We start from the raw sequence: 18,250 nt of genomic DNA, 5'->3' as shown, positions 1-18,250 counted from the left end.
AAATAAAATTTAAAAAAAAAGGTACAAAATCTTTATTTAAAAAAAAAAATAAAAGGAAACCCAGGAGGCACCCCTCCTCATGGGGTGATGTCCTAGAAGCCCACTTGGGGTGCATCCACTCTACAACACTCTAAAATTACCCAGGTGCCTACAGGAATGTGTGGACTCCCTAAAGGGACATGCCTGTCACAGTTTTCCTCTACATACGTTTACTATTTATACCATTTACTCAGTAGAGGCATCATACATGCCCACAGGAGCTGCTGCATCATCTGGTTCAACGTTTTTTTTTTTTTTTTTTTTTTTTTTCAGAACTGGGGATTGAACTCAGACCCTTATGCTTGCCAGGGAAGCACTTATTCCACTGAGCCATCTCCCCGGCCCCTGGTTCCACTTTACCATTACAGTGAAAAGTTAGTAACTTCAGCACACTCCTCTCCTTTCTTAACCAGGATTTTAATCACTAAAAACTACCCCCCCCAAATTGTACCAATTCATATTGAAGATATAATCAGTATTCCAAAGACAAAGCACTTTATGTGTTCCCAGAATTGCTAAATTGATGCCAACTCATGCTAAAATACCAAATGTCGTTAGTACAGATACAATCAAATCAGTAACTAATGTTGGCTATCACAAACACAAATTAAAGTCATTTCCTGCTTACTAGTTATGACTAATTACATTAGTAGTCCAGTATAGTCATTTACTTCCTGTTTCTCAGCTTTTATTCACTGTACATATTAGACTAAATTCATAACAAAACATACATTAAAAGCAATACCTAGGTCAGTTGCACACAACTGTATTCTTAGCACTCTGGGGGTATGAGCCAGAAAGATCACACGCTTGGCCTCACCCTAGGCAAGTTAGTGACTTAGTGAGAATCTGTCTCAAGATAAACAATTTGGAAAGGGGTGAGATGTAGCCCTGCACAAATGTCCTAAATTCAATCTCCAGTACTGGGGGTGGGGGGGTGGGGGGTGGAGATACTATTTATTTGTTTATATATTACTGGTCACTGAACCCAAAGCTCTTGCACTGAAGTACATCCCCAGCCTTTTTTACTTTTGAGACAGGTTCTAAATAAGTTGCTAAATTCTTCAGATTAGATTCCAACTTGAGATCCTCAGCCTTCTAGAGTATCATGTACCCATCATACCATTTCACTTTATAGCCCAGGCTGGCCTTGAGTTAATGATCTTTCTGCTTCAGTCTTCCAAATGATAGGATTGCAGGCATGCACCATCATGCTTCATGAAACTCAACATTTATATAATTTCATTTGTGCACACGTGTGTGTGTATGCATGTACATGTGTGCCACAGGGGACTAAACCCTTGGTTTTTGCATTGAGCTACATCCTCTTCCACTCTTCCCCCTCCTTGTCCTTTTTCTTTTCTTTCTTTCTTTTTTTTTTTTTTACCGTTAAATCAGTGTCTTTATTAGGAAAGGCCATTTTAATTCTTGTAAGTTCAACTTAACATTAAATAGGATAAGATGCTTAATAGCTGTAAAGTCAACACTTTATTCCGGTTTAGTTCTTGTCAATGAACTTGCTGTGCACTTGTTTGTATTTTAATAGAAGCCATGAATCATCAGGTATTTAAATAGATGTCGCTAGCTACATTGGACATTGAAAATTCATAGATGTTTTATCATTAGGTCAGAATAAAAAAAGTCAAACAGGATATGATAAAGGTTGTTTTAAAAATAATTTATCGTGATTTGATTTGAAACTGTCTCATTGCTATCTGTTTATCAATAAAAATTTTTTTTTAAATATTTATTTATTTTTATTTATTACATTTATTTATTGTGTGTGTGTGTGACCAGCTCAGCCCACCAGGGGGCGGGTCTGGCTGGCATGTGGTGCTGGGGATCGAACCAAGGTCCCTGTGCTTTGCCAAGCTTGTTTCAAGTAGGTGCTTTAGACCACTGAGCCATCTCTCCAGCCCTATCAATAAAATTTTGAAGAAAAAAAATAATTTATCATTGGGCACTATATCATTTTAGAACAAGTACAATTTACAGAAATTGTTATTTTGTCAAATATGAACAGTATTTAGCAATTTTTTAGCTGAAATAGTATTTTAATTGTAAAACCCATGTATAGTTACAAAAAAAAAATCGGAAACCTCAAGGGAATTTAGCATAATTTAGAAATATCCTAAGAATTCTTAAGCCATACAATACTTTAAGTAGAAAAACACTAATTTTAAAAGTTTGGTAACTTTCTGTAGTTTATGAGAAGGTATTAATTGGTCTCTTTAAAGGAAACCCAACTAAAAGTTGATATTAAGCACTGTAAAGTAAAGGCAAAAGCTAATCAATCACCTTAAAAATAACACTTCCAAGCATCAGAGATACTGTTTAGTGGTTAAGTGCTTGGTATAAAAGACTAAACAAAATACAGTTACTGGACTGTTTTTCACTTGCAGCCACCCTGTTATCCAAAATAAAGACTTCCCTAAGTCAAGTCTACAGTGTAATTTGCTTAGTGTAGACCACTCCACTCCTCCCACCAAGCGCTTCATTTTCTCCCCGGCGTGCCCACACCCCACCATGGTACCATATTATTAAAAGCATTAAGTACCTGGGATTTATGCTTCACATCGAGATACCATTTGAGGAATTTCAAATGATGTGCAGCTCAGGTAAAAAAGATGTTTTGTGGTCACCATTACTTCAAAAAGTAATTATATTCAAAGAGCCTGACATATCATGCCTCTGTAATTACAAAACCATGACTCTGAGATATGGCAGTGTGTAAGTTCAGCACATGTGAACACTCCAAGACGTGAACAGCGGCTCCTCTGTTTCAGGCGTTAAGGGGTCTTCTGTTGAAGGGTGCTGCAGAACTCAGGTAACGACTTTGTTTTTTTAGTTGGCAGAACCAGCCCAGGTATAGTGTGCTACGTCACAAAGTACAAACCCAAGGAAGGTAATGCCTTTTCCAAGTCACAAATCTTTTGGCAAACTAATAGTTCCCTTTAGTAAAATAAAATATTTTTGTTGGAGCCATATATTACTGTAGTGATAATTTTACTTCAAAACTGTCATTTAAGTATTAGATGAAAACACGGTGGTTTCTAGCAGAGCAAGTTATTTTATACAAATTAATTAATGTCCTTTACAACTATGTGATCCCTCCTTTTAAGTACCCCCCCAGGTCTAGTTTGCAGCAGCACAGCAACCTGTGTGTGTAAAGGCGGCTCTGCTTGGTCCACAGCAAGGAAAATCCTGCTGTCTGAAAAGCTTCAACATTCCACCTTATGAAGACTCACTGTCAATATTAATTTTTCCTAGTGCTTTTATAAAAAGTTACATTTCAATAAATACTGCAACCCTAACAATTAGTTATTTCAAGTTATACTCACATCAGATGATCCCTGTGATTTACAACACCTGTACTTTATGTTTTGATGAAAATCACAAAGCTTTACTCCAGTTTATCAAAAAAAAAAAAAATTGGCCTTAAATTTTGTTTTTTTTTTAAAAAATAACAAATAAATACATTGTCAGCTTGGAGAGACCTGGTGCTGTGTACCAATGTTCTCTATCATTTCTCTATAAAAGCCGCCGCCGCCAGGGGTGTCCTTATGCTTCCTCTTGCTGAAGCTGCCAATTCTTCAATCTCAGCATTTAATTTACGTATTACCCATTCCATTGCTTCTCGGCCTTTATTAGCATTAGAAGATATTGTGCTGGCCATCAGTCCTTCCAGGTAACTGCTCAGGCTGACTCCCTTCACCGTGATTATGGCTTCCTAAGTCAGGATAGTCTTTTCTGGGTCCTGAGGATGTGGTTTGTATATAAGTCTCTCATCTACTGAAACCATATTTGTAAAAGAAATATTAGTAGATTTGAGTTCCATTGTTTTCTTCACAGGATCAACTACAGAATGTTCTTGCACGTATGTTTTGGTTCTCGCTGCGCCAATAATAGACTTCACGATGGAAGGCAGTCCCCACTCGGTGCTGAGAAGTCTGTGGCTGTGCAGCTTGCCTGAAGGATCTACATGTCTGTCCAGCACGTCAACCCTGACCACACTTGGGTTCATAGGGTTTGGGTACTTCTGCATCGTGGCTGTGGTAACAGTTTCCCACGGGTGGTCAAATACATGCTCCGAAGTCCAGATCTTCATAGTGCCGGCGGCCTGCTCGGTGTTCGGAGGCGCTCGGGACAATGAGGCCTCCTTGTCCTTTTTCTTCTATTTTGACACAGTCTTTTGTGAAGTCTCTAAAATTCCCCAGGCTGGGCTCAAATTTTTGATCCTCCTGCCTCAGCCTCTCAGAACGCTGGGATTAAAAGCATGTACTAGAGCCAGTAAAATAGCTCAATAGACTAAGCGCCTGCTTAGACAAGCACAGGAACCGGAGTTCCATCCCAGCACCAGATGCTGCACTGGTCCAACCCTGGGCACACTGAGTTGGCCACCGAGACCGGGTGTGGTGGCACACACCTGTAATCTCAGCATTAGGGAGGCTGAAAACAAGAGGATCACTATGAGTCCAAGCTGTATAGTGAGACTCTGTACCAAATACATTAAAAGAAAAAAAAAAGCATGTACCACTATCCCCAGTTTATCGGGTTTTGTTTTGTTTTTAGAGGACTATAATAGTTCCTCTAATTCACAGAATACCCCAAGGGGTGCCTAAACACTTAAGATAGTACCAAACTCCATATTTATAGTACTATGTCTTTTCCTTTGAATTTTTATTTTTACAAGCCCATGTTTGTAGAACATAATGATTATAGTCTTCACAGGGTCTGGCATGTGTATATAATACATCTTAATTCTTTTTTATGTCCTTCCCTCTCTCTTCCCTTCCCCATATCTTTTCCTATACATATATACCTGTGACAAAGTTTGATTTATAAATTAGACACAACAAGATTAACCAAAACTAATAAAATAAAATATAACCATGGATTATTAATAAAAGTCACATGATTGTAGTCAGCATATCTTATTGTACTTTTATCTTTTTACCTAAAGAAGCATTTTACAGGCGCTATTTGGCACCTATACTACTCTATAGTGTTTTTGAGCCATTCTTAAGTAAATCTACAGTTATTTTCTGTTTCAATTACTGATGTCATCTAGTAGGATCACTTTCCTGGCCCCTATTCCCCACTCTGAGGCAAAGAGATAAACCCAAAGAGGTTGGTAAGTAGATAGATCTCCCAGGGCCCTAAAGGCCACATGAAGGAATTTAGGCATGATTGCAGAGCTGTTAACAAGACATGTGCATTGTAAGAAGGAGAAAGATCAGATCACTTGGGCTGCAGAGAAAACTGTAACTCTAGAAGTTTTGACAGGAAGGAAATGGTGAGATAAGGCTTCAGTCACAGAATATGGGATCAAGGGAAAGACAGGTGCTATGGTTTAAATTCATCCCTCTGCAAAGTTCATTTGTTGGAAACTTAATCTTCAGAGAAAAAGCGTTGTGAGACAGGAGCTAAGAAGTGGTGAGGTCAAATAACTGCCTTTGAGAATGCATTGTCATTATTACAGGAGTGGTTAGTTATCTCGAGTGGACTTGTTATAAAAGCAATATTAGGCCCTTTCTGCTTTCTGTCATGATCAGTATGCTAGCCCTCTCTAGATGAAGCCTCTCAGACTTGGGCTGCCCAGACCCTAGATCTCTAAGAAAGAAATTCATTTAAAAACTAAGGGCTGGGGATATAGCTCAATGGCATAAGCACCTGCATGGCAAGAGCAGGGTCTGGAGTTCGATCTCTGGCACAAAAAAATAAAAAAATAAATGAATTACTGACCTCAAGTATTCTGTTATAGCAAAACAAAACAAGCTAAGACAATGGGTGCAACTAAGGTTTGCTTGAATACTGGCCAAAGTATCCAATATTGCAAGAGGCTTATGGGAAATCCCTGAGAATTGATGTCTCAGTTACTTTTTTCTCATTGCTGGGATCAAATACCTGATGCCCAAAATGTAAAGGAAAGGTTTATTTAGTTCACAGTTTGTGGAGGTTTCATTGCATACTCAGCTGGCTCCAAAGCAGACTGGCACATGGCACAAGGCACCAGTTCATGGTAGCAGAAAACAGCAAAACAGCAAGAACAAAAAGGAGAAGTGGTGGCAACAAAGGCAACAGAGAGCAAATCTCTCTCCCTTATGTTGCATTCAGGCTATCCAACCCAGGCTAGGGGTAGCACTTATATCTGTAAGCTCAGGACTGAATCATGAATTAATCACAAACTCTAGAAGCTGCCCCATGACTGCATAAGGCTTTGGGGGGACCACTAGACATAGACCATAACAAATGGGAAGGGAAACTTGAACATTATAAAAAGTTGTCTTTTAAAAAAAAGTTTCGGGCCAGGGAGATGGCTCAGTGGATTAAGCACTTCCCTGGCAAGCGCAAGGGCCTGAGTTCAATCCCTGGTTTCACAAAAAAAAAAAAAGTTTCATACAGGGCCAGGGATGATATAGCTCAGCAGCACAGTACCTGCCTGACAATCATGAGGTTGTAAGTTTGATTCCTGGTAAAAAAAAAAAAAAAAAAAAAAACTGAAAAAAAAGTCACTCTTCTTTTCAAAACTCCCTAGTAGCAATATCACCATGGCTGACAAATCCCTACACCATTAGGTCCCTGGCTGTCTAACATGTTCTCCTACTGTTTTCCCTCTTACTTGCTTCATGTCAGCCATAAAGGCTTTCTTGCTATTCCTATAGCATCAAGCATGTGCCTGCTTCAGAGTAAATTTGTGGTCTCTGTTAGGACATTCCCCAGATATCCACATGGTTTATACTATTTAGTTAAATCTAGTGTCTATGGTAGTGTTCCTTAACAATGAGTTTTTCAATATCTGAAACAGCAGCTATGCAACACTGCTGCACAATCTCTACCTTGCTTTGTCCATATCCCAACAATATTTGTTTTTCTGTCTCCTGAATTAGTAAAGACCTTTGAGGGCAGTTTTGTCCATTGCTCAATTTACACTGAGATGAGTGCTTGGTCTGGAATATAGTGGGAGTTCATATATATATATGAACTTATAAGGGCTGGAGATATAGCTCATATGCATTCATGTGAATCTCTCTCTCTCTCTCTCTCTCTCTCTCTCTCTCTCTCTCTCTCTCTCATATATATGCATTTGATTGTTGCAGGGTCTCATTACTCAGCTTCGACACGTGGCGTAATCCCAGCCTCCCCAGCGCTACACCTGGACTCTGGCTGGCTCAGCCTGCCCTGGGGGCTGGACTCGGTCTGCATGTGGTGTTAGGGATCGAGCCAGGGTCCCTGTGCTTGCCTAAGCTTGCCTAAACAGGCACTTTAGTCCACTGAGCTATCTCACCAGCCCCTTATTGAGTATTTTTGATTACATAAGTTTTAGGAAGTAAAGAGGATGAGAACATATGTAAGTAGATTTCTAGATTTCAGCACAGCTTACATTTTTATTTGTATGCTTAGGTAATCAAGAGAAGTGAGACAAAAGTGTAGCGTTACAGATTTCCATCAATAGTGGAGAGTAAATTGAATGGGATATAATGAAATCTGCAGTCACAGTTCAGTGTCTGCTTTAAGGTTGATAACTAATTTAGTGATCTTAGTCTGGAAGGACAGTTTTCTACAAGACACAAACATGGAGAAGACTGGAGGTCGAGCCAAAGTGGGGGTGTTAATTGGAGAAAAGGGACAACTGGGGTGGGACTGTAAGAGAGGAGTTCTAATGATATACCATTTATATATCTACAATAGATGAGGGAAATTAAGAGTAGAAGAGGTTATGTTTAAGACACAAATTAGAGACTTTTTTCAGCAGATTGGAAGTGGCAAAATGAAAGAACAGTTATGTTAACATTTTAAGCAATTAAACTGAAAGGATAGAAGGCTGACTGGGCCGAGGTACATTCAAGTTACTGATTTGTGTTTGGTGACAAGGTCTAGGTTTTGATTGGGATTGGGAGGATTGCTACAGAAGAGGCCCGATGTTGAATAAACTGTCCACCTAAATTCTGTTTTTTGTTTTTTGGGTTTTTTTTTTTTTTTTTGGCGGAACCCGGGATTGAACTCTGGCCCTTGTGCTTGCCAGGGAAGTGCTTATTCTACTGAGTCATCTCCCCGGCCCCTGTCTACCTAAATTCTGACATGACCTAGAAAGATGGCCAAAGAAAAGAAAGTAAACCCTGAATGCGCAAATCGACCACAGTTCACTACAGAGGTGGTCAAATGGGTGTCAAAGTCTAAGAGAAAGAGGCAGAGAAGCTTTTGTCCAACTGTGGACTGGCATTCAGACCACAACTCTGGGACCTGATATGACAGGGAGAATACTAAACCACGTGAAGGGTCCCAGGGGTTGCAGGATCCTCAGGAGTCAGGCCGGTCTTGTTCAAGGATTGAAAGCTGAACTAAAAGCGGGAAACCCTGAGAAGACCAGTTTGAAGGAGACTTTTGGTTTAGATGTAGATCAAAGTAGCAGGAAACTCTAGGAATCTCTTCTTTATTGTTTGTCCTTCTTCCCAGCTTGCCGCCGCAGGATACCAAACGCTCTCACCAGAAAACACAACCGTACCCAACCCAGCTCTTTACAACTCTGTGTGGAAGTGCTCCCCTCGAAACTCCTTCGGGTCCGCGCTCTCCCATTGGTTGAAGCTTCGCCCGCTTCCACTCGCTTCCGCTCACGATTCCGAGGGGTGGGGCCGTCCGAGGGAGTCACTTCCGCCTTGCCCCCCTTCCCTTTTTAGCCGCTTCCGTCCTCAGGCCCCGCCCCACTCGTGGGCCCCGCCCCCACCCTTCTCCCGCCCCGGCCGGTGGCCCGGCCCCACCGTGCCGCTTCCGGTGCGGGCTCCGCCCCGGCTGTGGCCCCCGGCGGCAGCGGAGGACTCCAAGACGCAGCTGCGGCCTGGGGCCTGAGCGGCCGCTTAGTCCACAGCCCGCGGCCGGAGCCTCACAGGTGAGCCGGCGGCGCCCGCTGTCGGCAGGTGGCGGGCCGGGGATGAGAGAGGCAGGTGTGTGAACGGAGTGGGGACACCCGGCCGGAGGGGTAAAAAGAAAGGGGTCGGGGGGCCCGGGGCTGAGGAGACCCTGGTTCGAAGGAGGGAAAGTGACTGGGCTGCCTGGGGAGGGCCCAGAACGGGGGACGCGGGGTGGCCGCGAGCGGGCTTGAGGAAGCCAAGCAGGCGAGCGTCGCGGTTGTCGCGGGCTCCGGGGTCCCGTAGTGCGGCTGGGGGAGGGGCTGCGCGGGAGTGCGAGAACCTGCAGGTTCCTCAGACCTGAGCTCCGCGAGTGCGGGCAGGTGGCATTGTTAGCCGCCTGGGGACCAGGGAAGATGGACTCTCGGGGGAGAACGTGCGTCAGTCGAGTTGTAGAACTGAGTCATCTCTGTTCCCGGGACTGCACACCAAGAAGATGGTGCCACGGGAGAAGTGACTGGCAGAATTTGGTTGAGGGATGATTTTGTGATTGATCTTGATGATTATAAGGACATTTTCACTGGTCACTGAATGGTTGGTTTTATCCTTTTGTTTAATTTTCTTTGACTTAAATTGTTTTTGTTTTTTATTTTTATTTATTTATTTATTTTTCAACAAATAATACACTGCGTATATTCTTCTTAGTGGTTAATTGCTGTTTTTTTTTTTTTTTTTTAACTTTAAATGAACACTTTTGCCTGCTGGAATTAATATGAGTGAAAATCTTTTCGTGCTTTGTACACTGAAAAAAGAGCTAAAGCAGAATGAAAGCATTGCTTCAGGCTTAACTCACACTTTCTAAAGTGCCAAGAGAGGAAGTAAAGGAAATCAGGCAAATTGGAATTTGAATCTATTACAGAATTCAGAAGGCTTAAGTAGCACTTCAATGATAAACAAAAAGAGTATTTACTTTTTTAAACCTAGCTTTAAAAATTGTACTCTCTTTACTCTAACCTATAAAAAATTCATAGTCCAAGCCATTTTTGTTGCTAGGGATGTGATTACTTCCCCATGAATTTTTGAAGATGCTGAAGATTTTTTTTTGTCTTCCGACCCAGTTCTAAAACACTGAAACAATGCAAATATCATGTTCCAACCTGTGCTATACAGCTGCTTCTTTCATGTGATGACAAAATTACACACCATGTTGCAGGCCCTGTTCACCCTAAAATTTGCCCTTACATAGGAATCCATTCTGTTAAGGAGACTTGCTGAGAAAACATTAACTCAAAGGGAGGTTTGTTGGGGGTGGGAGCTTAGAGAGGAAGAAGGGGGGTTTAGAGATGGAGAGGGTGTGAAAGGGGTGTTTGGAGACTGATTGGTAAGAATGCAGATAAACCTGCCCCCAGAATGCTTTTGGCCGAGTCTTTTCTTTTTGTATTCATTGTAGGAAAAATATTGTAGTAAAAGTGAATCAGAAAGAAAAAAGTTTGTGAGATTTATTTGGCCGTATATAAGAAAGAAGATTAACTTGTTTAGACAATATTGATACCTGTTTCAAATTAATTAACTTTAAAATCTCCTGAGGAATTCGCTCCTGTTTATTTTTGAGGGAGGATTGCAATTTGAGACTCCTGCCTCCTGTGTTTTTTTTCTTTCATGTTGTTGAAATTGGATTCTTTTTGAGGCTGTAATGTCCAGTTAGCCTGATTCAGTCCATTCCAAAAGCAGGCTGGCAATTTGATCTGGGAAATTTGCAAAGTTTAAACCCAAGATTAACGTGCTTGATCTTGCTTTTTCTGTAAGAGAAGTTGTGCTGTCTCCCTTGATAGTTCTTTCTAGTGTGGATGTTAATTTCTTTCTCTGATGGGCCTGGGAACATAAGGGGTATTTTCTTTTTTGTAAGCAGGCCTTTCATTTTATTATGGTAATTTTCATAGTTATAACCCCTTGGACAGTACAGTGCAAATCCATTTATTTGTCTTTTCAGTAGTAAACATGAATGTTTGATAATGTAGAGATCAGAACAGAGATGTTGGCAGATGAAGTAGCTTCTGGATTTTCATCTTTTAAAACCCTCAATAGTACCACTACCAAAGTTGCGCTCATATTTTTCTTCTTATATCTTGTTCTTTTGTTTACATTCCCCCCCCCATACTGAACTTGTGTTGAAACGCAGATTTAAGAGCACGTGTTTAGTGGTCAAAGCTATGGCTCTTTACTGGAGAAATGAAAACCTTTTATACCTGTTTCATGTAGTTGTTTTTCCCCCTTCCTCCTCCTCTGTGGTTTTGGTTAATCACTTAAAGTGTAGACCCAGCGTGCCTGCTAGGCTGTGCCCTGGTCCAGAGCCATGCCAACCTGTGAGTGAGACTCACGGCAGTGATGGAGCCCCTGCAGCAACAACAGAAGCAGTCGAACCTTGCTCCTCTGCAGATGGATGCCCGAGAGAAGCAGGGACAGCAGATGAAAGATACCCAGTTCCTATATGCCCAAAAGCTAGTCACACAGCCTGCTCTCCTTTCTGCCACACCTGGGAGACCTGCCAGCAGTCCTGCCCTGGGTCCCTTAACCAGAGTTTCACCAGCAACACCAGTGGCCCGAATTTTTGAACGGAGCAATGTGAACTCAGAGCCTGAGGAAGAGGAAGGAGGTCTAGAAGATGAGGATGGGGAAGATGATGTTGCAGAAGTGGCTGAAAAAGAGGCCCAGGCTGCTTCCAAATATTTTCACGTGCAGAAAACAGCTCGCCTAGATTCCCGAGCAGCACCCATGTCCAGTTTGCTTCCAGCACCTGGGCTCCCCTCCCATGGACAGCAAACTAAAGAAGACCATACCAAAGATGCTTCCAAGGCCACACCTTCTGTTTCTATGGCTGGGCAGTCAAGCTGGAATCCGGATGAGCAGCTTAAACAGGTGAGTGTCTCTGCCTTGGAAGGCCATTTGTTCTTCCTAAAGGCAAGCTAGAGAGGGTGCTCAATGGCCAGGAGCAGTGGCTTTGCCAGTCTGGGCTTCCTGGCTTTACTTCACTGACCCACAGCCAAGGCATGAATAGACTTTGAATTTTTTTTCTTTCCTTTTTCTTGGGCAGGAGCTGCAGTTCATTGGTAGTGTGTATTAGTATGGCCAACACCCAGGTCAGTGGTGGCAAAACTATGGCACTCTTGCTGCGGCTGGCTGGCTGTTATTGAGAGCTTTAAAAGGTTTGCCATCACTGCCTTCAGTGGTAGGTTCTGTGTTCACTATGTACACGTAAATTAACATTTGCTTTCTTGATTAAAATGATAGAATGCATATTACTCTTCATACAGATGTTCCAAAATTTTTTATTGTGTGTGTGTGTGTGTGTGTGTGTGTGTGTGTGTGTGTGGCCAGCTCAGCCCACCAGGGGGCGGGGCTGGCTGGCATGTGGTGCTGGGGGATTGAACCGTGGTCCCTGTGCTTTGCTAAGCTTGTTCTAAGTAGGTGCTTTAGACCACTGAGCCATCTCACCAGCCCATGATGTTCCAAATTTGATGTGAAAGAATGTTAGTATTGCCTTTCTTTTTTATTTTATTTTTTAATTTTTTTTATTTTTATTTTTTTGGGCGGAACCGGGTATTGAATTCAGGCGCTTGCACTTGCCAGGGAAGTGCTTATTCCACTGAGCCATCTCCCCGGCCCTGCCTTTCCTTTTTAGAGGAAGGGTAAGTTTGCTACAATATCACTAGGATTATCTAAAAATGGGATGCTTGACTGTCATTAATTTTTATAATAGTAACAAAACAGTCTTGCCCAAGTGTTTCCTAGGCTGATACAGGACAGTGCCCACTGAGGAGATAATATATAATATTAAATATAATTTGTTATAGCTGACAAGAAGCATTTTTTTTAAAGTCTATTTATTTATTTATTGTGTGTGTGTGTGTGTGTGTGTGTGTGGCCAGCTCAGCCCACCAGGGGGCGGGGCTGGCTGGCATGTGGTGCTGGGGGATTGAACCGTGGTCCCTGTGCTTTGCTAAGCTTGTTCTAAGTAGATGCTTTAGACCACTGAGCCATCTCACCAGCCCCGACAAGAAGCATTTGTATCACATACTTTTCCCAAGAAAGAGACTTGTGTACATGATTTAATTTTACCTTTATATCATCTCCTTAGACAGAGAGAAGGGTAGACTTTAAAATTCCCTTTTTAGCTGCAGAAAGCTGAAGTGACTTCTAAACATGGCTAAATATCAGTCAGCTAGAGGGCTTTTAAAAAAGGCAGATTGCAGGATCTTAATGATTTTGGAGGGTAGAGCCCAGGAAATCTGTGTTTCTAACCAAACCTTTATTTATAATTTCCTTTTTCTGGGTGGCCTGCACTGCAGCTTTCCTTACTTAGAAGGAGAGTGATGCTAAGTTGTGCCAGGCTGAGTGACTTGTTGGTTTGGGCAGAGTTCATGATAAAGCCTTTGTGAGTTCTGTGGGCATGCTCCATGTGGCTCAGTGGTACCATTTAGACATTGGTCAGAAGCTCTGTGCTTACAATGAAAGGACAGCTGAGAAATCATATAAGAAGTCTTGGAAACTGAAAAATACAGGTGTGCCAAGTTTTATAATGGCAGTGTTGGTGGTAGAGTCTGCAGTAAGAAATGGGCCTTACGTTCCACCCCTTCCATTTCTACCTTAGGATCTTTTTGTGGCAGTCTTGAGTTGCTCTGGCCTGTGTCTTTCCATCTGTAGAATAAAAACAACAAAGATGCCCCTTAGGGATGTTGGAGGAATTAATGAACTAGCCCACGTGAATGTCTGTTCAGTTCCAGGCACATGATAGCCATCCGTGCTCCAGAATGTTTGATGCAGACAGTGCCACCCTGCATCCACACCAGTGTGCTTGCAAAGGTGCACAGAGAGTTTCTTCACATCACCCAGGGGGACAGCAACAGAGCTAGGACTAGAATCAGAATCCTGACTTCCACGACAGCAGTCCCTGGCTGCCAGCCCAGACCCGCCTCCTGGCTGATGGCTTTGGTTTAGCAAAACATCTGTGAGTCGCTGGCAACCCCCATGTGGCTGTGTGGTTGGCAGAGTTCCATGCTGGCCGCTGAGTCAGCTCCTAGCGGAATCCCGCCCTGACGGTGCTGGGAAAGTTCAGGCCTGAGGCGGCTGGCTGCCCCCGCCTTGGCAGCTGGCCAGCCTCTGCATGTGTGCGGTTGTTCCTAGAAAGTGCTGCCGTGTGAGCAGAACAAGTGTGCTCCAGAGCCTATCTGTCTTCAGGAAGTGCAGCAGGTGTTGAGGTCAGGCCATTAGAGCTTTGATAAAGACACTCTTCATAACTGGCGTGTGTGTGCATAGAATGTGCACCGCGGCAGGGCTCTCAGCCCCAGGTTCTGGATGGCAGCAGCCCCAGGACTGCACAGCTCAGTGTTGGAGTGGCTGGCTGTTGACTTTGGAAGCTCTTTGGAGTTCATTTCAGTTTCTAGGGCTTACTTGCTAATTTATTAGCAGAGGACCTGCCAAAATATTTTCATAGATGCTGTAGTAGCTGAGGCTGATCCACACCCTGAATTAACCTTATTTATTTACCCTTGAACTTGGAGATCAGGAACCAGATGAGGGGGCCATTCATTGGGTAGCAATGACTTAAGTTTTTGATGAGCACCTTTTATGCCTCTTATACATTCACTTTTATAAAATTGATTTAGTGTGTGTTTTCCTTGCCATAATCTGCCTTTCAAAGAAGTAAAGAATGTGCTTGAAGGTTACAAAATTGTTGTAGTTGTGCTTTGGAAGGAGGACTGAAAAAGCAGTATCAGGGGGAACCTACAGAAACCATGAGACTAGCTATTTTTATTACTCAGTCTTTTCTGTGTGTAATTAACTTCTGGAGAGAAGAGATAGCCTTGCTCACTGAACAGTTGATGTAAGATCTTGTTAATGTGTTATATTGTCTTTTTTTTTTTTTTTTTTGTATTTAAGGGAGGGGTCTACAGGGTGTTCAGGGTCTCACTACTGGATAGGACGGATAGGACTCGTAGTGATCCACCTGTTTACAGCCTCCCAAGAACTGGGATTACAGGTGTGGGCCACCATGCAGAGTGTTAATTGCCATCTCAGTGTGCCCTTGGGGAGGGGCCAGCACAGCATCCCTGGGGATCAGACCCCTGACCCTTACACCTATATTGTCTTATTTTGTTGTTTCAAACAACAAACTGTAGCCTAGGCTGGCCTTGAACTCATAGCAGTCCTCCTGCCGCAGTCTCTCAAGTGCTAGAATTACAGGTATGTGTCACCATGCCTGGCTATTGTGCAGTTATAAAAAAAGTATTTATTTTTATTGTACATGTTTGCAGTATATGATGAGTAATTTCTAATAGGGAGTTAGTACATGTATTTTTTTAAGATTAAATATTCATTGAAAGTTCAGCTAATACTACATAAAAATAAAATGAAAATCACTGAAAATAATTATCAAATAGAATTTGTCTAGTTATCTTTTTTACTCAAATCTTCATTTCATAGACATAATGACATGGATCTGTTAGGGTCAGTTTTTTTTTTTTTTTGGCAGAACTGAGGATTGGACTCAGGCCCTTATGTTTGCCAGGCAAGTGCTTATTCTACTGAGCCATTTCCCCGCCCCCAAAGAGCTGCGCTAAGGGGCAGGCCCCCTAGGGTCAGTTTTTAGAAGAATTCTGAGACTTTTTTTTGGAGACAAAGTCTTTTTTTAAAAAAGTATCTTTTCATATTTCAGGCTGGCCTTGACCTTACTATATATCCCAGTTTGGCCTTGAGCTTGCGTAGATCCTCCAGCCTCAGCCATATGCTACCGTACCTGGCTAGTTCTAAAACTATTTGAAAGGAATATGAATTGTTTAGTATATTTTGTGTGCTCTGCGTGAGTTTGTTAGATCACACCTATTAATTGTAGTATTGATTTTTCCAAACTCATTACTGTATTTGAATTCTTTTTTTTGGTTCAAGAAATCGAACTCACAGCCTTGAGCTTTCCAGGCAGGCACTGTGCCACTGAGCTATATCCCCTATATTTGAATCCTTAATCTGTATTAATCAAGCAATAGTGAAAAAATGTTAAGGCCTCCTAAAAGGGACTTTTTTTTTTTTTTTTGGTGGAACTGGGGATTGAACTCAGGCCCTTGAGCTTGCCAGGGAAGCTCTTATTCTACTGAGCCATCTCCCTGGGCCCAGGACTATCTAATATTATTTGTATTTTGCTTTAAATATTTTGGTACTTTAAGGTAAATTGAATTTGAACTTTAAAAAAAAATTAGTGGCATTCCTGTTCTAGCAATGCTTTACGTTTTGTCTGATACCACTTTCAAATTCCTTTAATTGGTATTAATTAGCCTAGGTTTTATCTCTGTCTTCTTTTTTTCTTTTTTTAAATATATTTAGTATAGGGTCTACAGGGTTTTCCTACACAGATCAGACTTGTAGTGATCCTTCCTGTTTTTCAGCCTCCCAAATGCCGGGATTATAGATTAGTGCCACCACGCCCAATCTCAGTCACCTTCTCAGTGTGCCCCAGAGGTGGGGCCAGCGTGGCAGACTGGGGATCAATTGAACCCCCAGCCCCTGCGTCTGCCTAAGCAGGTGCTTTATGTCTCATAGTTTGAAATTTTGATTCCTGTCAATAGTTATGTTTTAGTTATCACTTTTATTTTTATTTTATTTATTTATTTTTTTTGCGGAACCAGGGATCGAACTCAGGCCCTTGCGCTTGCTAGTGAAGCGCTTATTCCACTGAGCCATCTCTTCAGCCCCTTATTTATCACTTTTAAAGAGCATCTTCAGTGCTGCGGAGATAACTCAGCAGTTCAAGCACCTACCTGCAATGATCCGAGTTTGATCCCTGGTACTGCATGCCAGGTTGGCCCTGAAACCCTGGGCGCACTGTGCTGGTCACCAGAACCAGGCATGGTGGCGCACACCTGTAATCCCAGCACTGGGAAAGCTAAGACAGGAGGATCACTAAGAGTCTAACCTGCATAGAGAGACCATGTACCAAATAAAAAAATAAATATATAGGGAGCATGCATCTTAGTCATTACTAATATGATCTATAACAACATGAAAACTGAGTACACTCAGTATTAAGTGTTTTATTTCTAGTTCCTGTACCTGCTAACAACTCTGTTGAACCAGTAGGTTCAGTTTGGGTTAGATTCATGTATCTCATGTGCCAGAACAGGAAAGTACCCCCAGAATGTTCTGCTCACAAGGGGTAGAAGCATCACAGGGACAGTAGCACATGCTGCTTTGTCTAGGCTTTGAATAAACACAGAGCTGAATTTTGAATTTTAGTTTATCTAGTAAAAATACTCCAGATAGGGGCCAGGGAGATGGCTCAATAAAATAAGCACTTCCCTGGCAAGCGCAAGGGCCTGAATTCAATCCTGGGTTCCACCAAAACAAAACAAAAAACCCCTCCAGATTATCTTTAACCATGATCTAGAGTACTTAATCTGCTTATATTTGTTCTACTATTATTTTCTTTCTTTCTTTTTTTTTTTTTTTTTTTTGGAGGGGGAAGGGTCTACAGGGTGTTTAGGGTCTCACTACTAGACAGAGCTGGGATTATAGGTACGCGCCACCACGCCTAGTCTTAATTGCCATTTTAGTGCACCCCGGGAGCTGGGCCAGCACCATAGGTCTGGGGATCCCGCTTTAATCTGCTGAGCTATTTGGCCGGCCCTCTACCATTATTTTCTGATAAATATGTATGGAATCAAACTTAGGATCTTGTGCTTGCCAAGCAGGTGCTGTGTCACTGAGCTCTATCACCAGCCCTATGTTTCTTGATGGGCTGAGCCTGGTGGTTCATGCCTGTAGTCACAGCACTTGGGAGGCTGAAGCTAAGGCAGGAGGATTGCCATGAGTTCAAGGCTAGCCTGGACTATATAGTTCTAGGCCAGGCTGAACTACATATTGAGACCTTGTCTCAAAAGAAAAAGAGAAAAAAGTGTATCTCTCTTGATAGTTCATTTGTGCTGTCTATAATAAAATGCTTGAGACTAAATATTTGATAAGGAACAAAATTAATTTTTTCAGACTGGGAAATCTTAAGATCAAGACACTGGTGGGGTCACTGTGTGATGAAGGCCTTCTTGTGGTATCCACATGTTAGAAGAGCAGCTGCTCTGTAGGCCCCAGTTCCATGGGGGTGGAGAGGGTTCCTTCATGACTTAATCACAGCCCAAGGCCCGATCTCTTAACACTGTAGTACTATGTGGCCATTAAGTTTCAGCGCATGGATCTGGAGAGGCACTCAGACCACTTACCATATTTGTGTTATAGGGGCCGGGGAGATGGCTCAGTAGAAGTGCTTGACTGGCAAACGCAAGGATCTGAGTTCAATCCCCAGTTCCGCAAAAAAAAAAAAAAAA

General features: G+C 42.3%; 1 protein-coding gene and 1 pseudogene across 4 annotated transcripts in view; one reads left to right on the top strand and one right to left on the bottom strand.

Moving 5' to 3' along the window:
- Positions 1-3,210: 3,210 nt before the first annotated feature.
- LOC101583988 lies at positions 3,211-4,189 on the bottom strand (annotated as a pseudogene).
- A 4,604-nt stretch (positions 4,190-8,793) lies between these two features.
- Arid3b (AT-rich interaction domain 3B) overlaps positions 8,794-18,250 on the top strand; it is a 53,642-nt gene continuing 44,185 nt past the window's right edge. For 2 of the 4 annotated variants that reach the window (XM_023712671.1, XM_004628727.2), the window contains exons 1-2: positions 8,794-8,926; positions 11,195-11,801. In XM_023712671.1, the coding sequence (XP_023568439.1) occupies positions 11,271-11,801 (531 nt within the window). In that variant the 5' untranslated portion in view covers positions 8,794-8,926; positions 11,195-11,270. Of the gene's footprint in view, positions 9,017-11,194; positions 11,802-18,250 lie in introns of all 4 variants that reach the window. The other 2 variants (XM_023712670.1, XM_023712669.1) reach the window with 2 other exon arrangements.

Source organism: Octodon degus, unplaced genomic scaffold (assembly GCF_000260255.1).
Source record: "Octodon degus isolate 3935 unplaced genomic scaffold, OctDeg1.0 scaffold00026, whole genome shotgun sequence".
NCBI lineage: Eukaryota > Metazoa > Chordata > Mammalia > Rodentia > Octodontidae > Octodon > Octodon degus.
Note: the sequence above shows the minus strand (reverse complement) of the source record. Positions and strands in the feature narration are given on the sequence as shown.